Source organism: Meles meles, chromosome 12, assembly GCF_922984935.1.
Source record: "Meles meles chromosome 12, mMelMel3.1 paternal haplotype, whole genome shotgun sequence".
Classification (NCBI taxonomy): domain Eukaryota; kingdom Metazoa; phylum Chordata; class Mammalia; order Carnivora; family Mustelidae; genus Meles; species Meles meles.
In genome coordinates this window covers 68,664,129-68,690,503 of record NC_060077.1, presented here as the reverse complement: position 1 = coordinate 68,690,503, position 26,375 = coordinate 68,664,129, and the positions used below count along the sequence as shown (strand labels likewise).

Genomic DNA, 26,375 nt, shown 5'->3' with positions numbered 1-26,375 from the left:
GGATCTTTGGTTTTTGTCTAGAATTGTGGCCACATGAGAGACTTGATATATGAGGTGCTAAAACTGGAGGTTCATGATCTTTTTAAAAGCCTGATCTATTAAAAGTAGATTGACGGGAAAATAAAAAGTGATGAAGAACAGAGGCCAGATCAAATGAGATGCTATCAGAGAAGATCAAAGAACACATGTTTCCATCCATTCCCATGGAAAAGGAACATGGACAAACTAAAGCAGAAGGAGGATAAAGGACTAAATGAGTTTTTAGAAGAAGAAGAAGAAGAGGAGGAGGAGGAGGAGGAGGAAGAAGAGAAGGAGGCCAGGCAGGTGGAGCTAGGCAGACTCTGACGCATGCGCACACAGGGGTGTCCCCATACGGTGGCCCCACCGTACCTACCCTGCATAATGCCTTATACAGGACAGACATTGGGACATGTGTGTCCACTGAATGACATCTGCAATGGTAGTTCTCATGTTCTTATAAGGAAGGGCCACCAAGGCATTTGTGGAGGGAAGCAAAGGGCTACAGCAATGTTATATGGCAAATATGGAAACAAACAAAAAAAAGGAAACAAAAACCACGGAAAAACAAAAGATGAGGTCTTCTAAGCCAATAGTACTTCACTCCTCCCTGTGCACAGTACATAGTGTTCTAACTAGGTATTGCTTGTGAAAGAATTCACTAGTAACTACAACATTTATAGGAAAAAAGGTAGTAACTAATGCCACAGAACTCCAACACTGGCATTTCCTAAATTCCCTGAAGCTCCTACTACCCTTTGCTTAGTTAGAGACTGTAAAACCTACAGTGTCATTTATGTGCTTTGCGTCTGGTTTCTTACGGTGCGTTTTGATTTTTCCACTTTTAGATGGTAGAGGAGAGAAATACCCAAATACAGCATCAGGTCTATTTCAGCTCAAGTGTTAAACAACTGTTGTACCTCCTCTCTGGAGAGACCAGCTGTGAAAGAAGGCACAGTCTTCTCAGACTTGTAAGTGCCCACAGTCTTAGAGGTGAACACAACTTTTCATATTCTACCTAAGTAGTAGGTTTCTATGTTCTCTCATTATTTGAACAAACCAGGAAAAGTTGATGGAGAGAGATTTTCCTACCGATCTCTCAATACTCTCCTCACATGCCCAGAAAACCTCATGGTGGGTATCTATCTGAAATGCCTCTGCCCCAAAAGCAGACATTTTCCAAAAGAGTTATGAATTATTGCAACAAGGAGACCAACTAAGTCACCTTAGCAGTATTTATAAACACAAAGGGCCATATCAATTATTTGTGTTGTGGGAAGTCAGCCAGGAGCAAAGTCAGGAAAGAAGGCAGAAGACTTAAGCTAAAAGAAAAGTAATACTTCTGTCTTCTATTTTAAAGGACAGGTTTTCAAATGCACATGCCCTACTAGGTGCCAAGAAGGACCTGACTAAATGTGTGCAAATGCCCTAAGGTAGGAGTGCCAATGGGTGGGCTGACAGTGGTCAAGTCTAGATATTAATTTTATTACACAGAAAAATAAATACAAGACTCAAAAACTGAAATCCATTTCACTTAGTCATTAAAATATTATTCTAGGAGGAAGAGTTTCCTAAGATCAAAAGTCACCAAGTAAAATGAAGCTGTCTAATAAATTCATCATTCTCATATTCCTATTGAGGGAAAGAAGAAATTCTTTTCTCTGTGCTAAGTTATTTTCCTAAGTGACTTCTTTTAATTAAAAAAAAAAAAAAAAGGTGGGGGGGGCAATTTTCCATGAGTTTCGATTATACAAATGCCACAAACAGCTTCTGAGGCTGAAGCTATGACAATGAACTTCCATGTCACAAAGAGGAGGAGGAGGAAGTAGAAGGGAACAGTGCAGAGGAAACACAGTGACACTGTATTACAGTAGGTATTTACGTCTGCTATCCTCATCCAAGGTAAGATCAACAACTTCCGCAGGTGAAGCCCAAGTCTGCTGGGGAGTCACAGCAGTCCATGCCTGTGTTTGCCGGGTGCTGACATACTGCGTGCCAGAACCGTGCTTCCATGAGGAGACACTCTGAATCACACCTCCTCGAGGATGAACACACCTGCAATTGAGATGAAAAGCATAAGCATGGTTAATCCCACCACACGAAAAATAGAAGGCAGTATGGCTCCAGCGGCACCGATCGATACTTTCACAAACATAAGCCTATTGCATGAGTTCTTGAAACTCACAACCAATATTCCTCCCTTCCTCCCTCTGTGTCTCCCTCCTCTCTCAATTTAGCCTAAAAACAGACAAGAGTCTTATCTCAGAAACTCCCGAGTTATGTCTAGATTTGTTACTGAAATGGACAGATAATATAATGTTTCTCTCAACACAATTAAACTTCTGGGGTCTTCAGGACAGGGAAGAATATAAATCTAGAGCAAAATTAAGATACCTAAACAACGGGGCGCCTGGGTGGCTCAGTGGGTTAAGCCGCTGCCTTCGGCTCAGATCATGATCTCGGGGTCCTGGGATCGAGTCCCGCATCAGGCTCTCTGCTCAGCAGGGAGCCTGCTTCCCTCTCTCTCTCTGCCTGCCTCTCTATCTACCTGTGATCTCTCTCTCTCTGTGTCAAATAAATAAATAAGTAAAATCTTTAAAAAAAAAAAGATACCTAAACAACCTTAGTCTAACCAAATGAAAACAGCAGGAAATACAGGAACAAGCTATTCTCCCAAATAAGTTCTGTGCTATACTGGGAATAATACCTTCCAAGACAGTAGCAGTAATACCCCTTTACAGATTGGATTTCTGGAAGTCTGTAAGTACTAGGTCACACATAAAGGATCAATTTCCCTTATCCTGAAGGTCACAACAGAACACCTGACTCATGCATCTGAACTGTCTATGTGTTTTAGTTGAGGGAAAGTAACAAGGCTGAAGTGCTCAGTAAAGGTCCTTTAAAAGTGTTTTATCAGAGGGACAGAACTGCCTTGCTGATATATCTCACCAAGAGTTCACTGGAAGGAAACTGCTTCTGAAACACTGACATAATGAATTCCACATTCCAATCAAATGATAGAACTGTGAACCTCCCGGATGAATCAATGAGTGATTCTGGATTCGGATGAGAGGAAGATAGGCCGCTCAAGCTTTCGTTGCTACTTTTGTCCTCGCACCTAAATTACTGACCAGATCCTATGTAATATATGTGAAAGTGGCAGCTGGCAGGATTCTAGTCACATAAACTATTACAGTGGGTCTTGAGTAGCTGCTCTAACGGGCTGCGTACAATGAGTGGTGCTGGATCACTGGAGAACTTCAGCTTTGACCCACTGCTACCTATACTACCAGATGCAAAAGAACATTAGGGTAACAATGGACAAGATTTAGTTGCAAAACGGCTGAAGGACTCTTAAGATCCTGCAAAGACTCCTTGCTCCTACAAAGGCAGCCTGAAAATTACTCCCTTACAAAGAGAGGTGCCAAAAGACAGATCCCCCAGGGCCAGAGCAAGGGGCAGAATGCAGATTTGTTACCATACCAGAAACCCATTATCTGTACAGAATGGGCTAAGTAGCTGTTAACCCAGAGGTTACTACGTTAAAGATTAGTGAGTGAAAAGCACTAAAATGTGAGACATAAAGTCCAAAGGCTAATGCAGATCTGTCCAATCCATTAAGTATACTCAGATGAAGTGATCTTGTAATCACAGAAAATGTCACCGAAGGAGTCCATTCAGCATTTACAGAAATGGTTTTGATGACTGATGGCACTAGCATACTGCGTTTCTTAAGCAGCCTCACCTCATTTGACAATCCCAACAAACGACGAAGTCACTATCCACACTCAACCAGAAGGGAAACTGAGGATTAAAGTGATTACATGATTTGCCAAGGGTCACAATGCTTGAAAGTGGTGGGCCACGGAGCTTCAAGCCAGGTCTGATCCTGAGTCCTAGCTTTTCATATCGGGTTGTTGCTTTACAAATGTGTGTATTAAATTAGTAAGGCAAAACACTGAGTACAAAGCAGAGTGCAAATATAGGCCCAGATTAACAATTTAAAACTATAAAGTTCTTCAAAAATTCAAAAGCTCATCTGTATAAGTACTAATTAAAGAAGGCTAGAACTTAGCAGAATTCAGAGAATGAATGGCTACAGAGAGAATCAGTGTAATCTTTGGCAGAATTCCCAGAAATATCTCCAAAATAAAAGAGTTATTTAGTCCCAACTGTTACTCTGCATTGCTCCCTAAGTAATCGTACAAGGGGGTGGCTTTAAAAAGGATCTGATCCAGGGGCTCCTGGATGGCTCAGTCGGTTAAGCCTCTGACTCTTGGTTTCAGCTCAAGTCATGATCTCAGGGTTGTGAAACTGAGAGGAGAGGAAACAGAGAGGAGTCTGCTTGAGAGTTTCTCTCTCCCTCTGCCTTTTCCACCCCATGCTTACTTTTGCTCTCTTGAGTGCGTTCCCTCACTAAAATAAATAAATGAATCCTTAAAAAATAAAATAAAAGGGACTGGATCCATACTGTTCATTTCACTGAAGAGAAAACTAAAGCCAAAGACAACTGCCCAAGGTCTTAAGCAAATTAAGCACAGGACCCCCCAAAAAGGTCTCCATCAGGGAGTTCATTTTCCACTAAGTACGCCTTCCTCAGACTGCACCTAACGCAGTATACTCCATCTGATTGTAAAGAGCATGGTCCCTGGGAATCATTCAATAAACAGCAAAGCAGATTCTAGACTACACTCAAGAGTAGGAGAGTGAGAGGTGTAGAGACAGTATATACCACTGCGGAATGATGGACACAGAGAGGAGAATAAGGAGGTGAGGCACTTCTTCAACTATCTGAATTAGATCGCTTCTGTAGTTATGTTACAAATGATTCCAGTTACTGGAAACCAACTCAGACTACTTTATTTATTTTTTTACTTTTTGTATTTATTTGACAAAGAGAGAGAGATCACAAGTAGGTGGAGAGGCAGGCACAGGGAGATGGGGAAGCAGTCTGCCTGCTGAGCAGAGAGCCCGATTTGGGGCTCAATCCCAGGACGCTGAGATCATGACCTGAGCCAAAGGCAGAGGCTTTAACCCACTGAGCCACCCAGGTGCTTCAACTCGGACTACTTTAAGCAAAAAAGCGAATTTGATGGAAAGACACTCGAGTACCTCAAAGAACCTAAGGATGATGGAATAACTAGTCTCATTCATTTGACCCAAGCCTCAACCCTCTCAGTCTATTTCTCTCATTTCAAAATTTTAGATTCTCTGGATTATGTGATGATCCCATCCTCTGTCAAAAGCTTTCTGGGCTCCTATTTAACGGCAATGGAAGGTCAATTCCCAAAGAATGGAGAATCACCATGGGAGAAGGTGGCTACTCCACTGTGCGCAGAGATCTTGAGAACAACCTACCAACCATTAATCAGTTTATGGAGGGAAGTTTTAGATGATCATTACTTCACCACAAGTACAGCTTCGGTTACCAAATGGTATAAACTGCCTTTTAAATGTTCAAGCAAGTGCTAGGCTCTCTGTCAGGAATATTAAAGAGTACTCTAAGACGACTTCAAAGGTTAGTGTTGACTTTAAGATTTTGCATAATATAGGCAAAAACTTTCAGAAGTCAGGCTAGTGGTCACAGGGAGGCACAATGGTGGGAAGGTTGTAAATGGAAGATGGCACAGGAGGGACTTCTGTTCTTGATCAGAGCGCTAGTTACCGGAGTGTAGGCAGTTTGCAAAAATTAAAGTGTACACTTACGACTTCCCTTTGTGTGTTATAAGCCAGTACAACATTCAAGAAATCTGTGATTTAATGACCTCAACCGTCTTGAACAAAATGGTAGCTAAGAGATGGATGAGGCCCGAACAAGGCTTTTACTACATCCTTTTTAAGCACAGGGCAAAAAGACTCAAGCTGATAAACAAAACAGTGCTGCAGAAACCTTTCCACTGTTTATAAGATGGTATACGTTATAGATACCAGATAGGGAGGGAAAAAATTTCAGGAGGAAAAGGCACCAGTAGAATTGTTATCAGCCCTATAAAGATGCCCTATAGAGAAGGATGTAAGAGGCTCAAATTTCTGGTAAGGCTACAAACACAAATACAGTTTCATGGATTACCACAAACCCCTTTTCTGTATGATGAAAGACCTGATGTGGAAACACACACAGCTGTTTTTTAAGTGCTCCAATCCAATTCTAATGTGGATATAGGCTGTGCTTTCACAAAGCCATTCGATCTGTGTATGATGGTAACAGGCACAAAACATAACCTAAAGTCATATTTTGAGTCCTATATCCAAGAAAATGCTTAGGACTCACTCCCCCCTCCTAAAAAACCTAGTTTATAAATAATAAGTTTTGACAGAATAATTTCCTGCTCTTCATATACTGAAACCAATAAAGGAGAGACTTCACAGTGGAAAAGAAAAAACACAGAAAGAGGGCAAGCCCTGATGGTCAGCTTTTGATACAGTTAACTTACTATCCTAAGAAAACAACATTAAACATTAATCATTTTTGCTCTCATTTACAGAGCATGAACGTGACTTCTTAGATAACATTCCTACTTATTTTTCCTAACTGAAGATGAAATGAATCCTTGGCTTCAGGGAAAGCCTATCTGTACAGCTCCCTTGTTTTTTTAAGATTAATGTTTGCAACTGGTTCTAGGAAGCAGTCAGTCTTAAATGCAGAAGGCTTCTAGCATGAGTTCTTCTGTTGAGGGATGAAAAATGACCACAGGACCAAAGACTACAGTGAAATGAGTTAAGGGTTTGATTACTCCCCAAAGCTTCATAGGACAGGTACCAAAGAAACTGTTCAACAGTTCCATAACAGAAAGGTCTGTTCTACATGCACTCATCTTCTTAGGGCAATTACCAATGAGGCTAGTAGAAGAAAAGGAAAAAGGACCAAGGACAAAGAAAAATACTGGCAGAGGGCCATAAGTTAAAACTTCTGACAAAATTGAAGGAACAGAGGAACTAGAGTGCTGGAAAAGTCTCTATCCCACTGGGAAAGAGCATCTTGTAAAAATGGGCTGTCCCAAAATTAACATTTAGAAATGATAACATTTAGGTAACAACAGGAGTTAATCACAGCAACACAAGACAGCCATAAAAGATGCATTCAAACCCTTAGTTCAGAAGACATGCTTTCTAGTCCATGACTAGAAGAAACACAGAAACTAAAAGAATATTTTAAAATCTACATTTAAAGAGCCGGGAAAGGTATTAACGTGCAAGAAAAGAAAAACTGTTTAAAAAAAAAAAAAGACACATCGTAAGTAGGACTACTGAGTCCATGTGAAACAAAATGCTTCCAATATGGAAAAACGGCAACACAATTCAAGTCAGAGCAACCACAATCCCAAAAAGAATAACTCAAGAACCGAGTCTGAGTTTTTCAAAACTTTCAGAAAGCCCAGAGCAAGGTAGAATGTCAAAAGAAAAAATAAGAAAGGGACAATTAAATTCAAACAAAACATCTATGCATGCAAATCAAATTAGAAAAGATGTGGATCAAAACCTAAAACCTTTTTTCCAAGCGATAACCCTGCCAGAAGCCCATCAATACTTCATAACTGCAACCCTAGACCTGTAAAAGAAATAAATTCCTGATGAGATACAGAAACCAAAGCGGTAACTCCGAAGCAGCCAACAAGAAAGCTTCTCCCCCGACCTGCTTCTCAGATTTTTAATCTCAGATGTTTGAAAGATTGTCAGGCTTCCTCTAAAAAAAGTACTGGAAAAATGTTCAGAAAGACACAGAAGAGCCAGCAAGACTCTATTCAGTCCTAGGCCCAAAAAGCAAAATAAAAGATCCCCTCAGAATGACACAGGAGTCACTTCAAAATACTCCTCCAATAAAACTTGCCAACTGTACATTCTATCGGATGGGCAGTATTCACCATCACTGAGATTTCATAATCAGTTTGTCACCTTTAAGAGAGCATTTCCACCGGATTCAACCCAAAGGATCAGAATAAAACACATACTGATGATTCAGAGCCCGTAAGGAAAAAGTCCTTGAAAGTAACATTTATGGCATGTTATTTACAATGTAGGCAGTCCCTTGATTTAGTTCAAGAGTGGAACAGACAAGTCTATAGAGTAAAACGACAATATGGATAAAAGACCTATTAAGTATGAGGACCGGTGTACTAACATGTGGGGGGTGAGTGTGTGTGTGTGTGTGTGCGCGTGCATGTGTGTGTGTGTGTGTGTGTGGTGGGTAAGAACTTACAATTTAAATTTCCAAGTTTCAGTGGAAATATAAGGATAATTTTAACTCCAGATACCAAAATACTGGTAGAAAAAAAGAAGCTAAAAGAGTTTATGACGGAAGAAAAGTTGAACAAAGAAGCCAAGAAGAAAGGTGGCTCACTTTGTAACACTTGTAGGCAGTGACGGAAGTTAGTAGAGAACTGGGCCAAGTAATATGTCTCAGGGACAAAGAGATCAGGTAAGCAACACAGGTTATTACCTGCTCTTTGCTACTTCAGTAGGAACACATGACCAACAGTGAATTAAAACATGAAACGTAACTCAAGAGAAAGTTGGTGAATGGATAATGTGTTCCCGACAAAACTGGAGATAATTTACCCCTATCAATTCGTTAACAGGCAAGACAAGGTTTATAGTAGGGATTTAAAAGGATAATCTTCTGTATTTTAAGGAACAATGGTGAAATAAATAATGGCAAATACATGCTAAAGTAAAGGAAAAAATCAAAAGCTTTCCCCTGTCATCTGAGGGATAAGTCAGCACGCAGGGAACAAGTGAAAAAAGAGAACAGGAAAAAGTTCTTGATTAAGGCAAAGAAAAAAAGGAAAAAGGAGATTAAGGAAAGACTGAAGAATGAAAACTCTTTCCCACCAGAACATGGGAAATAACCATTAAAAACAGGAAAGGAAAAAGGAAGCAGCCATGTAGACATACTTACGGCATAAACACAGGACAGAAGAGGAAGCGTTTAGGTCTGATAACATCTGAGAACTGGCCATTTTTGGGGAGAAGACATGCTAAACAATGACTTAACTCTACATCCTTAAAGTCCCAACAGGTATGACCTGAAAAACGCCCTCAAAAACTAGGATCGGGGTGCCTGGGTGGCTCAGTCAGTTGAGCATCGCCTTTGGCTCAGGTCGTGATTCCAGGGTCCTGGGATGGAGCCCCACACCAGGCTCCCTGCTCAGTGAGGAGCCTGCTTCTCCTCTCCACCCTATCTCTGTCTCACTCTCAGATAAATAGATAAAATCTTGAAAAAAAGAAAAAAAGAAAGGAAATTAGGATTAGTTCTCATGAAGACAAATGTAGCCTCAATTTACACACATGAGTATTTTGCCTGCGTTCTTCACTCCTAAGTTTGCCTTTTATATATACATGACAGAATAAATCCTGGTGAATGTTTTATTAACTTTCTAACCAAAGAGTAAAATCAGATCTAAAAGCCAGGTAATGGGGCACCTGGGTGGTTCAGTGAGTTAAAGCCTCTGCCTTTGGCTCAGGTCATGGTCCCAGGGTCCTGGGATCAAGACCCGTACTGGGCTCCCTGCTCAGCAGGGAGCCTGCTTCCTCCTCTCTCTCTCTTTGCCTGCCTCTCTGCCTACTTGTGATCTCTGTCAAATAAATAAATAAAATCTTTAAAAAGAAAAATAAATAAAATAAAAGCCAGGTAATGTAGATATTCTGTCAATACCTACTTGGGGCAATCAGGAAATCACAACTTAACTCTTGAGGCCCAGGAGAAAAACTGTTTGCTAATATAGAATACACATTTTCTAAAGTCTAAATTTTTATTCCCTTTTTTTTAATAAGATTTTTATTTATTTATTTGACAGACAGAGATCACAAATAGGCAGAGAAGCAGGGAGAGAGAGGGAGGGAAGCAGGCTCCCGGCTGAGCAAAGAGCCCAACGTGGGGCTCGATCCCAGGACCCTGAGACCATGACCCGAGCCGAAGGCAGAGGCTTTAACCCACTGAGCCACCCAGGCAACCCTGAATTTTTATTCTTTATGCATGTGTGTGTTAAATGTTCTCAGGAGTACCTCTGAGAGAGCTATAACTAATTCTCAGGAACAGTATCTTAAAGGAAGAGTCAGTACATTTTTTCCTACAAAGGGGTAGATGGTAAATATCTTGGGCTTTGAGGTCTCCAAGGCATCTGTTGAAACTTATAAACACCATCACCGGAGCCACAGACAATATGCACATGAACAAATATGGTTCCATTCCTATAAAATTTTATTTTTGGATAAATGTGTTTTATTTGAATTTCTTTTCATATAATTTCCACATGTCATAAAACATTCTTCTTCTTCTGATCCCCCCTCCTCTGGCCCTTAACCATTTATAAATGTAAACCAGTCTTAGCTCAAGGTCCATACAAAAACAGGCAGAGGAACAGATTTAACCCATGGGCTACCGTTTGCTCATGAAGAATGATAAACTTCAAAATTTTTCATAATACTACACAAAATTGATGTCTTCTGGCTTTTTTAATACTAAAACAGGACTGCTTGAGTCACATGAACATCACTAGAAATCTATTACATTAGGAACAAACTGAAGTAACTCAAGTTTTAAAGACAGACAAGGACAGGAGCTTTAGGAAACAAGCAATAGAGGTATGATGTCTGGTGTATATTTCCCAATTGCTTGCTCCCAATGTATTTCCAGATAAAGTGAACGGCAAGAAAATATGAATGATAGGGGAAAGAGAGAGTAGGGTGATACTTATGCCATAAGAGAAAAATCTGTCAAGCGACCTAGACATTTGCTAAAATAAAGAGGAAACATCAGTTCTAGTTCACATACCTGTATGGTTGAGAAGTTCTTGATGAAACAATACGCAACACATACTGAAGCTCATATCATGTCTAATCAAAAGGCATTTTTTAAGCCAAAGGAAGCTGAGAGATAGTTCCCACCGTTCATGCCAGCCATGCCATGAAGACTACCATTTTCTTCTCACTTGGCTTCAGGTTAAAATCAAATTCACATTTAAAATATCAGAATGCAGGGTGCCTGGGTGGCTCAGTGGGTTAAGCCTCTGCCTTTGGCTCAGGTCATGAACTCAGAGTCCTTGGATGGAGCCCTGCATCGTTGGGGGTGGGGGGGGTGGTCTTTGCTCAGCAGGGAGCCTGCTTCCCTCTCCCTCTGCCTACTTGGGATCTGTCAAATAAATAAAATCTTAAAAAAAAAAAAAAAAATCAGAACACGAGTGCCTGGGTAGCTCAGTTAGGTGTCTGCCTTCGGCTCAGGTCACAATCCCAGGGTCCTGGGATTGAGCCCCGCATCAGGCTCCTGGCTCAGCAGAGAGCCTACTTCTCCCTCTCCCTCTGCCTACTCATGCTCTGTTAGATAAATAAATAAAACCTTTAAAAAAAATGAATAAAATAAAATATCAGAATACCCACTTAATATCCTACCTTGCATGTTCCTGAACTCCCACAATCTCCACTTCACTATCTGAGGAGGCAATATTAATTTCTTCATTGAGAGGTGCATTGCCAGCTGATGTCTTGTCACTTGCTAGGAATCCTGGATCCAAATGACCTGAGAGAGAAGGGGGAAAAAATAAGCTCTACAGTTTGACTTCTCACAAGCAGCATAAACAACTCACTGATAGATTTCCCATCAAGGTTTAATCACAGAAACAGAATTGCTGTACGAGAGCTCACCAGAGCAAAACTGTCAAGTCTCTTTCTCTCTATTCCTCAGAAAGAAAAAAAAAAAACTTTGAGTATTTTAGTAAATAGATATATATAAGCTGTGATAATACTCTATTATATTTTATTCCACAATGCTTTTTGCATTTAACTTCTGTCTGCTTTTAAATGACCTGTGTAACAGGTTTGTCACCACCTAGAGGGCAATGGGGTTCTCTACCGCTTAATGGTGAATTTTAATAAACAAAATTCTAAACCAGAAATGTTTAAAGGCATAAATGGAATAAATACAGAAATTCTCATTAACATATTTGTACTGGAATGTTTTATGAAGGATTTAACAATTTTCTTTAAATTTTAAACAATTTTAACAGTCTTTCTCAAAAGGAATGTAGAGTTAACAAAATCTAAACTCAAAACCACATCTAAAAGAAAAGACTAGAGGCAGATCACAGTTTTTGTTTTGAGCAACTGAAAGAGAACCTGCACATTGCTGACAGTTCTTATTAGACAGAAAGAAACCACATACTGTGGGAAAAACACAACAATTTGTGGCACTGGGGCATGTAAGAACTTTTTCACCAGGGGCTTCACGGAGCATCTATTACACGGTGCAGTAAAACACACTCTCCAACTCACCAAAAACATGGGCTTCAAGGAACTCTCTCTCAGTAAAGGCTAAGAGCACAGCAACAAAGTACAGAGCAATATAAACAATTCTAACAAGAGTTAAAATAATTCAGCCTATGTACCCAGCTCTTAACTGTTCAGGCTTTTATGAAATTCAGAATATCTAGGAATTATGAAATAAACCGAGTTGCAACAGGTACAAATTTTCAATTATTCAATTAGAGGGTATTTTTATTTAAATATATTGTCATCTGACACATTATGTCTCCACATTAAAAAAAAAAATCCTTGGTGACACCTCATATAAACTAAACCACAATCAGTAAGATTTTACACATACAACCCTCCCTTCCCCCTCCCTCACCCCTTCACATCACTCACTCCAATGTTTGTCACTCAGAAACTTTATACTTTCATATTCCTGCGAACTTTTAGTATAACCCTTTTGGAAAGTTATAGACAGTCCCAAAGCAAAAGACTTCTAATTTTTATACCCTCTGACCCTGCAGTCCCATCTCTGAGAATTTAGCCTAAGGGAAAAAACTTTAAATAAGCAAAATGCAATGATGTCCAAAGATAGTGACTACCATAGAAACTTGGAGAAGTATATGGATAACACACAAAGTGTCACACAAGACACTATCAAAATATTTTGGTGCTGGGTGAAAGCTGGTAAAAAGCAATCAAGTTTGAATACAACTGTGGGTCTTTTTTTTTTTTTTTTAAACAATTCCTTAATTTTTTTCTTTAGTTGACTATGATGCATATGAGAAAACAAAAGACCACAAAGCTTAAAATGACTTCCAGATACAACTGGTGATGGAGATTATATTATAGTCTGCAAGGGCTTAACTTTCTGTATTAAAGAACAGCAGAAATAGGATTCTTAAAATTGGCAGTGGGTAAATAACTTTGAATCCTACAAGCATATGAAAGGAGGCATTCACCAGACAAAACCTAGTTCTGTTAAATCTGGGGTGCTTACTTAAATGAGGAGTATGTATAGTTAAGTCTTGATTTGGTAAACTCAGGTTCTTGCTCTGACCCCAATACCTTGCTTGTGGCCAAGTGCTTTGTCCAATTTCTAGTTCAATGTTGAAGTTACAACTATTATCACACACACTCTTCCTACTGCACTGCTAGGAAGGACTATAAATTGATAGTCTTTTTTCAAACCTTCAACTTGTCCATATTCAATCCTTTGAGCAGCCTTGCTTTGTGCAACTATAACAATTTACCTCATCTATTTGTTCCTAAATAAATTAAGTACTTGTTTATGAGAGGCTATGCACTAGGTGCTAGGAATATTATGGAGAACAAAGACAGGACATATATAGCATCTACCCTCAATGAGCTCACGATACACTCAGGGATTATAAAAAGCAGTCCATTATACTATGGCTTGAAAATTGCTCTGTTATAGGAACACCTGGGTGGCTCAGTCAGTGAAGCAGCTGCCTTCGGCTCGGGTCATGATCCCAAGAGTCCTGGGATCAAGTCCCACATCGGACTTCCTGCTCAGTGGGGAGCCTGCTTATCTCTCTCTCTCTTTCTCTCTGCCCCTCCCTCTGCTCATGCTCTTTCTCACGTTCTCTGTCTCAAATAAATAAATAAAATCTTTTTTAAAAAAACTGCTCTGTTATAGAAGGTATGTGTTTAAAGACACAGGAAAGGGAAATTTCCCAGACTTGGGAATAATCAAGGATGCAAAGGTCTTAGGGAAGAGTAGGCACAGGCGAGGGAAGTAGCAACAAGGAACACCGGGTTGCCCTGTAGGGTATAAAAGTTGAGCAAAATGTGGGGTAATGTAGTAAAAACAGTAATGGGAAATGAAACTGGCAAAGTCAGCAGAACTCAGATGGTAAGGAGCCTGGACTTGACCCTGAGAGGTGGGAAACCACTGAAGAATTTAAGCAGTGACATGATCTAGTTTTCCATTATAAAAAATTTCCTTTTGGAGTATACAAATGGAACTACTATCAGGGAAGGGAATATGAGAGGCAAGAAAACCAGTTAGACTGCTCTAGTTTTCTGGGTAAGAAATGACTACGGCTGAACTAGTAAAGGAACAAAAGAGGGGGGATACTCCGTATACGTATATATATATACAGAGGGTTAGTAATGCTGGGAATCAGGCAAATCAACAAATTTAGTAAAAAATAATAGCTAGGTTTAGGAAACTGGACCAAGTCACAGCACCCTTCAGAGCACCAATGACCATGGTGGGCCTCTCAGATGTCCAACAGGCAGCTGGGGGTACTGTTCTCAAACTCAGGTCAGAGGTCTAGGGAAGAAATAGAGTCCTCGGCAGTAGGTGGGAAGGTAAAAGGCAGCAGAGGAGCGAAGGGGGCCTCGAACAGAAGTCTGACAAATGCCAGTAATTAAGGATGGGCAGATGAAAGGGAGCTCACCAAGTTAAGTAAGAAGTAGGAAGAAAATCTTAAAATATGAAGCCAGGACACCATGGAATGAGCATTTCTAGGAAGAAGTGCTTATCAGTGCCTAACAGAGAGGTCCAATGAGAAGAGGGACTAGATACAGTGCACTGGAATCAGCAGTAAGATGACCGTACATATGCCTTGGCAAGAAGAGCCTCAGAGGAGTGACAGCGCTAAAGCCAACGGAGCAAAGCAAGCTGAAGAATAAGGGCAGGGAACGAAGTACAGACACATTTTAAACAGTTTGACTATGAAGAAAAAGGCAATAGGACAGTACTGAGAAAGGAAAATGGGCTTGAGGGAGAGAGATGTGTGTGTATGAAGAACTTTAAAAGATGGGAGAGATCCAGCCATATTTGGAAAAAAGGCAGAGAAGAAACAGGCGCAATGGCAGAAGGCTGAGGCAATGTTCGTCTGTGAAGAATGCGGCAAGGCCACATGCAGTGCAAGGTGTGGGTGGGTAGTGGGGTGGGGGTTCAGAAACGTGAAGTAACCACTGTGAAGACAGAAGTGCCTAAGGAAGGAGAGAGCACTGAGAGCCAGGTGAGGCTGCAGATCAGGAAGCTAACTCAACCCTCAATTCTGCCTAGCGGAATTTGATTTTCTCCAGCTATGCTAAGCAGAGTGATCCAGGTTCCAAGTGTGAGCCCAGGGATCAGACTTAGCCAGCTGGGTCCAACAGGAAAGCCCGCTCTACAGGAGCTGGGGATATGGCCCAGGAGAGGTGGGCTTGAACATGCTCGAGCAGGGAAGAAGGGACACCAGCAGGTATGGTCAGTGAGGCAGAAGAACAGTATAAGGGAAGTAACAGCATGAGAGTGTACAGGAGCTCCTGTGGAAAAGGAGAAAGCAAGAGGAATAGGTAGGAGGAAAACCAACCATTATGAGAAGTAAAACACTGTAATTCCAGGGGCGCCTGGGTGGCTCAGTGGGTTAAAGCCTCTGCCTTCGGCTCAGGTCATGATCCCAGGGTCCTGGGATCGAGCCCCACCCACATCAGGCTCTCCACTCAGCGGGGAGCCTGCTTCCCCCCTCTCTCTGCCTGCCTCTCTGCCTGCTTGTCATCTCTGTCAAATAAATAAATAAAATCTTAAAAAAAAATACATTTAAAAACACTGTAATTCCATCCTCCTGGCCACCCACAAACACAAGCCTCTGGGACCCAGCCACTGCTCTCCCATCTCATCCTCCACTCCACTGTTACTCTCCTCTGCTCCAGCCACCCACTTCTTACCTTCCTACAACTTTTCCACTGCCCTCTGGAATGCCAGATCCACGGAAAATTGCACTCACCTCCCTGTGGAAACCTGAATCTCCGGAAAATGCCGTCTACCCTGTGGTCCTCGGAGGCTGCTCCTACACCTCAGTTGGGGGACCAGAATCACTTAGGAATATGGCCCTCCATCCTCATGCACAACACCAGCAGCAGCCACCCCTCTTCTAGAGCACTTCCAAGTACTAACTACGGGACAGTTTCACCCCTCCATGGAACATTCCTGGCACTGGGCTTAGTTTCTCTCCTTCCACGTTAAGTCCTGTTACCGTGATTCCTTATTACTCTGAGTGCTCGTTATTTATGGGGACATAAATACTCCCTAAGGAGCTGAGTCTCAAGAGGCACTTAACACTCCCTGTAGTAGACTCATAGCAAGGGGCTCAGCCCTTACCATCCTAAAAATACACAAGATAACTGAATTAAACCAAACTAAAAAGGCAGATTATAGGAATCATGGTTGCTATAACTAAACTATTCCTCCTTGATTTTTCATATCTTTTAAACAATAATTAGGAAAATATGACACCATTAGTTCTCAGTATCTCTGTACCCAGTTCTATCTCCATAGTTCTAATTTTTTTTATTTTTTCGAGGGCAGCCTGCGGTTCTAATTTATAATTCCAACTTATGAAATGTTCTCTCTCAGTCAACAGTATTTCTGAATAACCAGTCTTCACTGATTAGGCCCCTCATCCTGATTCTGTCACCTATAGAACCTCATTTCAGATCTGGAAATACCACTTTTCCTTTCTTTGTTTAAAGAAAGGGGAAGAAGAAAAAGAGAATAAAGAGGAAGAAATAAAAAATCACTATGCTACTTTTGCTCACAATTTTACTATTATAAAATACACAATATTACTATTGTGTAATTGTGTAATATACACAATATTACTATTTGCTCACAAATTTACTATTTACTAATTTTACTATCTTAAGAAAAATAAGGTAACTACCATCAATATTTAAGATTCTTCTAACTTCAGTCATCTGTTATGGATCTAGACACTAATAATTTACATACCACCTTCACATTATTACATCAATTCAAACCATTTTGGTAGCACAACTTGGGCCATAAAAATTGTAATCCCACGCTGCTGGCATTTACAGAACTTGTGTGATGTTCTAAAACTGCTCACTTAAAATCAGGGTCTGCTCATATAGCCAGTGTTTTTACTCTTTAGTCTAAAAATCAGTATAAAATGGGCGCCTGGGTGGCTCAGTGGTTTGGGCCACTGCCTTCGGCTCGGGTCATGATCTCAGGGTCCTGGGATCGGGTCCCGCATCGGGCTCTCTGCTCGGCAGGGAGCCTGCTTCCCTCTCACTCTCTCTGCCTGCCTCTCTGCCTATTTGTGATCTCTCTCTGTCATAAATAAATAAAATCTTAAAAAAAAAATCTTTAAAAATCAGTATAAAATGAAATAAGGAACACTGAGGTTAAGTGATGGGGGCGAAAGATAAATTTCCCAGTGAATGTTAACTCTAGACCATTGGTTCTGAGAGTTTTGCCACATTTCTTGTCAGAGCCATTGGATAAAATGTGCCACTCAGATATCAAGTCAGCTACAGCCCCACCAATTTTATGGGACGCCATGTTCTGTAAGAGATACCAAGGCTTTCTCCAAGAGCCAGGAACATATTCCCTCTTTAGTCTATTTCAGAGCCCGAGCAATTAGTCCTTTTCTCTCAAGATAACCCTTTCAGTACGTCATACATTCCTTCGCGAGCTCCTGTGCACAGCTTCAAATTCTCTGGCCTTTATGCCATCCTCCACTGTCATCCCTCCAACCCATGACCTCACAGGAATCCAATGACACAGCAATGGCCAAAGCATACACAAAACCGAGTCTCAAAGATGTTCTGGAGTTTTCAAATACTATCAGTGACAATCTTTCCTCTTCCAGGGCAAGAATAAGCCCTGTAGAAAAAGTGTAAATACCACAATTACCATATAGTAAACTGAAAATAAATCAGAGGACTTATATTTAACTATTGGGGCAGCTGGCTGTCTCTGTGTAGCTCTTTGGAAAGATAACTTCACTCTCTAAGAACATTCTAAATTTTTGTCCTCCCACTGAACGCCTTTTCAATACGCAAGTCAGAAAGAAAAGAGCATTAAAAAGTAAACTAAATTATCATGGCACATTTTCTTTTTGTCTTCAAAAGAAATAATGTAGCTACTTTTTAAATCATAAATCTACTGGGTAAGAACTAGTCCAAAGCCGATTTGCACCACATTAAAGGAAATTATTACATATAGAATGTCGGCAATGTATAGGTATAAAAAAGTTTAATATTCCAAATTCATTATTCATTTAGCTTGAAAACAAGTGAATTATGACCTTGTATTTAGTTTTTTCAGTAAGAATGTGAAAAATAACTTTACAAAGAAGGGGAAGGGAAGGTCAGAAAACTAAAAATCTTATAGTTCATAAGAACCAGGTAAAAACAAGCAAACCCTGACCAAATTTGATCTCCTTCATAGAACTGATACAGACTTTAAAGTGCTATTTATAGAAACATGGCCATTCTGGTCTGATTATAAAAAGCCCTAAGCTAAGAACAAGAAACCCAAGATTTGTTTCTCTGCCCTATAACTAGCGTTCTGGACAAATCAAGATCATCATCCCTATTTAAGGATGGGAACATGCTCATAGGCTACCTTCTTGACAAGAAGGCTGATGGAAAAAACGTGTTTCTCATAAATTTTAATTTCCTGGAGTGGTGGGGAGACACTATAAATAAATTTAGTTTACCACAATTATAAGCCTTCCTTACCAAAAGTACTTCAGATTCCTGCTTGTCTTAGCCTCATCTACATTTATGTTTACAATGAGCTACTACCAGCAGTAAGTAAAAATTAAGCCACAATCCTATTTACTGATACAGTTTCCTCAAGATGTCCAACACAAGAGTTACCTGAGGGTGATTACTAAAAACAGATTTTTCAGACCCCATGCCACATCTACTTACAGACTCCTCAGGGAGAAATTTAGGATTCTGAATTTTTATAAGCACCCTAGGTAATTCTTATGCTCAGGCCAAGTATAGGAAATTCCTATGGTGAGAACAACTCATTCCAGGACAGAACAGTAAATTAGAAATTCACTGATTAGGTCCATTAATCACTTCCTTACACAGCCCACTTCAGCATAAATACATTAACATAACGCTGGCCAGCATTCCTGAGGGCTTACTTTGTGCTATATTCCGTACAGTATAGACATTATTTCACCTAACGGGAAGAACAACCTTTTGGGATGGATACTAGTTTTACCCTGGTTTGCAGATAGGAAAAACTGAGGCTCTATGTAATTTACGTGAGTTCAGACAGTATTTAAGTGGCTGCTGGCTCAAACCAGGATTTGTTGGCAGCAGGCTACCATCTACTACACTGTTCAATTCTAGCATCAAGAAAGGAGAAGTAGGGGCACCTGGATGGCTCAGCAGTTAAGCATCTGCCTTCAGGTAAGGATCCCAGGGTCCTAGGATCAAACCCTGCCTGCATCAGGCTCCCTGCTTAGTGGAGAGCCTGCCCCCCCCCCCCCCCCCCCCGCTTATGTTCTGTCTCCCTCTCTAAAAAAAGGAGAAGTAAACACATGGCAAGAGTTAAAATGGAAAGCTTAAGTCTTTCGCTGACCAGTGGCTTTCCAATTTCAATTCTTTTCCTCGGTTAAAACTAAAACTGAGGGCGCCTGGGTGGCTCAGTGGGTTAAGGCCTCTGCCTTCAGCTCGGGTCGTGGTCCCGGGGTCCTGGGATCGAGCCCCGCATCGGGCTCTCTGCTTTGCAGGGAGCCTGCTTCCTCCTCTCTCTCTGCCTGCCTCTCTGCCTAGTTGTGATTTCTGTCAAAGAAATAAAAAAAAAAAAAAAAAAAAACCTAAAACTGAAGAGTAAAAACTCTTTTCCATAAACAAACATCATTTAGGGCACCTGGGTGGCTAGTGGGTTAAGCGTCTGCCTTTGGTTCAAGTCATGATCCCAGCATCCTGGTATAGAGCCCCACATCAGGCTCCCTGCTCAGCTAGGAGTCTGCTTTTCTCTCTCCCACCCCCGTTCTCCCTGCTCATTCTCTCTTTCTCTCTCAAATAAATAAAATCTTTAAAAAAAAAAAATTCATTGTCTAATTGCCTGGAAAAACAGGGAAGGTACTCGGCAAGGTACTCTATCTCCAAAGAATACTTACAGCACCCTAAATGGAGTGGAGCTGCACACCCGGTCTGAGATGCTGCTCTTGATTAACCCCTGAATAGTCTGTTCAGTGATTGGGTTCTTATTTTGTTGGGAGAGAGAGTAGAACAACTCAAGATTAACCATTAGAACATTTATCTTAAGGGGCGCTTGGGTGGCTCAGTCAAACATCTGCCTTTGGCTCAGGTCCTAATCCAAACACATCAGACTCCCAGCTTAGTGGGGAGCCTGCCTCTCCTCCCACTCATTCTCTCTTTCCTTCTCTCCTCCTCTCACCCCCTGAAATAAATAAAATCTGGAAAATAAAATAAATTTTAAAAAATTTATCTTAAACACAAACCATAAGAATGACCATCTCATTGATGCTAACAGTTCAAATCTCTAAACTATAAACTGGCAAGCAAGCATGAATTCTGTTCACATTTTGTGGCACTGAAAGTATATTCAAAATTTGTGAGATGGGCTCCCACTAAGACAATTAAATCAAGACCAGAGTGTATTATTAAGTTTTATTACTCATATACCTGCACTGTCAGATTCAGAAAAAAAGACTTTGAGCCAATATATGGCTTCATAAGAAACTGTGTTGAGATCTGTTGAACAGTGACGATATTTGAAAATCTACACACAATACATAACCCAATACACACATATGTTCTCTATATATTATATCCTGGAGAAATTAATCACATACATGTACCAAGAGAGAGGTACAATAAATGTTAATGGTGGCATCATCTGGAATAGCATCCTAAATGTCCAATAAAGAGAATGAGTAAATCAACTGCGATATAGTCATACAGCGAATACTAAATAGCAGTGAAAAATTAATGAACTAGAGCTACACTTAACAAGAACAAAACACAAAATGTTGAAAAAAGCAGTTACAAATCATTACCTTCAATATATCAATTAGTATGAAAACATGCTTGTTTACAGGTACATAACAAATGCAGTAAAAATATAAACACACAGGAATACCAAACATCAAATACCCAATTCAAGACAGCTTTGGAATGAAGAGGAGAAAAGGGGAACAGAGTTGAAGCCATGGGTGTTTCCCTTACATATTTTGTAATGTTTCATTTCATAAGAATGGTGGTTCTTAAGAAGGTACCTGAGTAATATATTCTTTAAAAATTTGTGTGACTGAAATTAAAAAAAAAATCAAAAATAGAATTAAGCACACAAAGGCTAGTGATGTTTTGAACAATCAAGCTAACAATTACTTGAGTCTTAAAATGTGACACTATCCCCAACACGGGTAACTTTAAGGATACTTTAAAACCCCACAACCTTTTGCACTATGAGGTTGAATTATCTGAAACTGCTGGGTTTGTTATAGGTCAAAAAGTCAAATATTAACAATTTCGTACGGCTCAAACTAATATTAAAATTCTTCACATGAAAAACAAAACAAAAAGTAATCATTCATGTTTACTCCCAAGACTTTACTACCCAGTGATCTATATTTAACAGCAAGACCAAAAAACAGGGAAATAAAAGTGAAGTAGAATGGATCACTAGTCAACAGGAAGAAAATGAAGATAACCTATCCAGTGTATAGAACAAATCGTGTAACTTAGAAATACACATTGCACAAAATGTGGTCAAACTACTCTCCTTTGATATAAAATATTACTGCATAATTTTTAAAAGTACTTATACATATTAATAAATCCTTAAAAGATCCTTGTTGGGGGGGTGCCTGGGTGGCTCAGTGGGTTAAAGCCTCTGTCTTCTACTCAGGTCATGATCCCAGGGTCCTGGGATGGAGCCCCACATCGGGCTCTCTGCTCAGCAGGGAGCCTGCTTCCTTCCCTCTCTCTGCCTGCCTCTCTGCCAACTTGTGATCTCTGTCAAATAAATAAATAAAATCTTTAAAAAAAAAAAAAAGATCATTGTTGGGCAAAGCAAGTACTTATACATATAAAAATTGAAGTCCAGAGGAGAAACACCTTATCCAAGGTCAAATAGGCAGCAGTCAAAACATATTTAAAACTAAAGTCAGGTCCTGCTCCAAAATTAACTACAATCAATTAAGCAGAAACTCAACAAGTAAGAGTCTTTTATTTTGTTCCAATCAAACATTATGTCAGAATTAAGGGCAATGATCTGTGGCGCTCTGTCTCCTTTTCTATTTCTTAGCAATTGCAATATTAAGTTCTAAACCCACTATTATTTTTGCAAAACGCACATACATAGTATTTTAGGTAGTGATTAAATTATAAGAGTAGCTCATAAAAGCCAATGCAATTTATTATTTAACTAGGAAACTATAATCCTTCTCTAATACTAATGTAAGAAAATATATACTAAAAGTAGTCTCTCAATCCCCTCTCCCTCTCTTCTCAAACTTAAGTACTAGGGCTTTAAGAAAAAGGTTTAAGTGAGAAAGAATGCTGAAAAAGTGTTGAGGAACACAATTATGGAGACTTGGGGGCACTGGGCAATGTTTTCAAAAGAAATACTTTTTTTTTTTTAGTGAATAAGTATCACTCTTCAGAATCATCACAGAGCCCAGATAAATTATGCAAGACAGGGAGGGAGATTTTCCTGAGATACCAGAAGCAGAAACTGAAAGAAAAGGGTTGGAAGAGATGAACCTGAGAGTTACCGTATAGGAACTTACAGGGACAGGAACACCCAAAGCAGAAGAAACAGTACAGCCCTGCACAGCAGCCCCTAGGGGCCAGCTTAATCAGCTCCCTCCCCAAACTGCAAGGTAAGGTCAGATACAGATAAAGTGAAGGAAGCCCCTGGAGAAGAGGGGTGGGGCAGAGTATCAAGGCCATCTGGGTGGTTTTTAACATATATGAAGCATTTTTATCCCAAGAAATAGGTCTACTGCAATCTACCTATGCCTACCATTATTTCTCATTTTTGCTTCCTTCACATTAGGCAAAATGAATGACATGCTACCCACATCTCCTTTTCAGTTATAAATGGCACCCTGGACAGTCACAGTCATCTAATGCCAGATGTCTAGTTGGCCTGCTCTCAGCGGCAGGGTCACTACAAGGAAAACAGCTGCTGGGACACATGCACAGTACACCATTAGAGAGGGGGAGGGGAGGGAGACCAACCTGCCTCCGCATTCAGCTCCTCTAGAAGGCCGCTGGTCCTCCAGGTAGCTCCTGTGTCCTGGCCTCCTACAGAATTACTGTGCTCTTGAACTACTGCAGCCGCCAATAAATTGTCCACATTTACCACTTCTGGGTCAGAGCTGGTGTCAGACATATCATAATGAGCTACAACTGGAGGTCCATCTAGGGAGGAAAGAAAATGTATACTTGTATCTAACTTCTGGGGTGAAAAATACTTCTGCAACTAAGATGCAGTTGCCTTTATCTTCTTATTCTCTCTGGTCAGAAAAGCTGCACTTCATATATCTAGTATTTTGTACATGATGTGAAAGTGGAAGAGATAACCCAAGCTTATAAAGATGAGGGACACATTTGAAAAGGAGAAAAGGAGCATTATGAAGAACGGAGGACAACAGTATACTGAAAAATACACTGAGTTCTTGTCTTAATTCTAAAGAGCAAAAGATTACGAAAAAGGGGAAGACTCCACAGAGTAAAACTGATTTTTTAAAGGAAAAAAAAAAAACTGATGCAAACTATTTAAACTCAATTTACAGTTTTTAAGAGAATGAATCTAGTTCTTTCTCTTAATAGCTGATAGTTAAAAGTCACTAATAGATTCAAAGAAGAAAATCAAATATGTATTTTCCTATTCTAGAGAAATAAGGCTAACAATAAGAGCTCTACTTGACCATGTCCAGTAAAGCCCTTTAGAAATATCAGGGATGTTACACATTTTACAACATTCTACAAAAAAGACAATACTCACAAAATCCACATTCAGGATTTTGCTTTGGATGTCTTATTAGGGATACTCAAATTTTCTTTTCCCTGAGAAAGACAACCAGCTCACACTCCAAGCAACGATATGCAACCTTATGGGTTATTTTAGAGATGATATTAAAGTTCTTACTGGCTAATAAAGAGATCCCTTCTACCTCCAAATCACCCTAACAAGCTGAAAAAGGCAGCAGAGTTCCAAGGTAATTAAACTGCAGTGATTCATGCTAAAATAACTCAATATTCATGCTTGTAGAACAGATACATGCTTTAAAATGCTAATGCTACCCTTTTTCTAATGCAACAGCAAAAAGCAAAAATACAATATTCATTCAATTATGAAACACATCCCTTACTCCTATCTGCATTTTAGAAGAAGCATAAATAAAGGAATGCAATTTCTCCCCCAACAGCTATTTATGAAGTGCAGGCAAATTATGTATGTCTATTAAGATTTTTTAAGATCAAGACTATTTAACATTAAGCACACCTATTTTATGAAACATATGCCAATGAATCATTAAAATAGAACACAATGAAGGATTAGTTTTAACACAAACATCCATTGTGTAAATAGTCACTGAACAAAAGATGGAACACACTTGGGGTATTTATCCCTTAAAGCAAAGCTATCAAATCACAGGTTTATGTTGCAACATTTTTAAAATAAAAAATGACCAAATAAAAGCAAATGAGTTGTTAAGAGCCACTGTATAAAGAACAGACATGTCACAATATGAAATTCTGACGATCATGACAACTCAGTTGACTACTTAAAAATAATTTCCAATTCTCCCAAAAGGGTAACAGCAAGTTCATAGAATTCAATAGTATGGCCTCAGTATCAGTTGGTAATGGATTTTAGCTCAAATAGCAAAAAATTGGTTGAAGTTTGATATTTTTCTTTTCTAAAAAAGAAAAGAAAGCTCTATCATTTATGGAGTTCTCGTCAGAGTTCAAAATGATTATTATGGAATCAAGATACTGTGTGATGTCCAAATATTTGGGTGCAGAAGATATGAGGGTCAAGTACAATATTGACTATTTGACCAAATGTTCTATTTTTAAAAGGGCTTTAGTTAAGTGTTGTTTTTACAAAAAATTAATGCTTTATTTTAAAATTTGAACACTACTAACATCCACAACCTCCTGCTCACACATTTCTCCCTCCCACAACCACCAAATTGAGGCATGAGGTCAACAGTCAAGTCAAAATTGTACCACTCCTACATGTAGAATCATGCAAAGAGTATAGTTGTATATGTACATGCAGAGTTAACATCACCTACCCAATGCAATAACTTGTCTGAAAGTCTTCATCAGTAGGAAATACAAGCATAAACTTGTTATCTGGCTTCATTCTTGCATCTTCTGTATTTCCAAACAGCACACCTTATAGCTTAGCTTAAATTTAGTATTCATCATAAACAAAGACAGTAATATTTTCATATTTCAATTAAACTTAAAAGTTAAAAAATTACCAGTGTCGTTTCTCATTTCTGGTGTATCCAAAATGATGACAATACTATACAAACTTTAAGAAAGGAATGGCTGCCCTTTAATCCTTCTTCCAACAACACACCACAATTAAGAATCTTGCGTTCCAAGGTCATCTTACACTTATCATTAGCAAACCAAGATTAAATAAGGCATGTTAAAGCACTTAGCAGCAGGGCTTGGACCTGAACCCTTAAGCATTAGCTAACTGACAGTGATAATTTGTGATAGTCTTTTAAAAGTGATTCTTGCTATACAGCAGAATTAACAGACAGGTAAGACCCTGTAGTAATTTTATCTGCCTTTTAAAAAAAAAGGGGGGGGAAAGCCACTGAGGAGGAGCTAGGAAAATTCAGAATATAAAAAACAGAAGCAACAACTATGCTTCCAACTTGACTCTAACAATTCACTACAGGATGGAATAAAGGAGGAGATACTGTCCTCCTTCCCACTTGATTATTCTTATATGCTGGTAAAACAAATGCACCGCTACTAAGATTATTTTCCCTTTCAAAAATATCAAAATAGTCCCTTCAAGTAGTTACACATGGAAACAGTTCCAATTTAAAATTTAATCATTAATATAAGCACATTCCATGTTAACAATATTTAAGGATTAGCCAAACTGCACAATCTCCCATCTGTTACCTTGAAGTTTGTCACAATCTTAAAACATAAATTTATAATAAGAACTTATTAGCTTTTCTAGAATCATTAAAAGCATATCTCACAAAAAGGTAAATTTAATACAATTAACTAATAACAATTTGGTCTGTGGTTAAAGCACTGTTTCTCCCAATTGAAATATTTTGAAATTTTTGCTGGTCATTACAATT

The 26,375-nt window shown here is 39.5% G+C and overlaps 1 protein-coding gene across 2 annotated transcripts in view; it reads right to left on the bottom strand.

Annotated features, from left to right (window-relative positions):
* Positions 1-269: 269 nt before the first annotated feature.
* Positions 270-26,375, bottom strand: part of C12H18orf25 (chromosome 12 C18orf25 homolog) — an 85,590-nt gene continuing 59,484 nt past the window's right edge. The window contains exons 3-5 of one of the 2 annotated variants that reach the window (XM_046025606.1): positions 23,263-23,445; positions 11,404-11,530; positions 270-2,073 (exon numbers count right to left, since the gene is read on the bottom strand). In XM_046025606.1, the coding sequence (XP_045881562.1) occupies positions 1,884-2,073; positions 11,404-11,530; positions 23,263-23,445 (500 nt within the window). In that variant the 3' untranslated portion in view covers positions 270-1,883. The remainder of the gene's footprint in view (positions 2,074-11,403; positions 11,531-23,262; positions 23,446-26,375) is intronic. The other variant, XM_046025607.1, reaches the window with a different exon arrangement.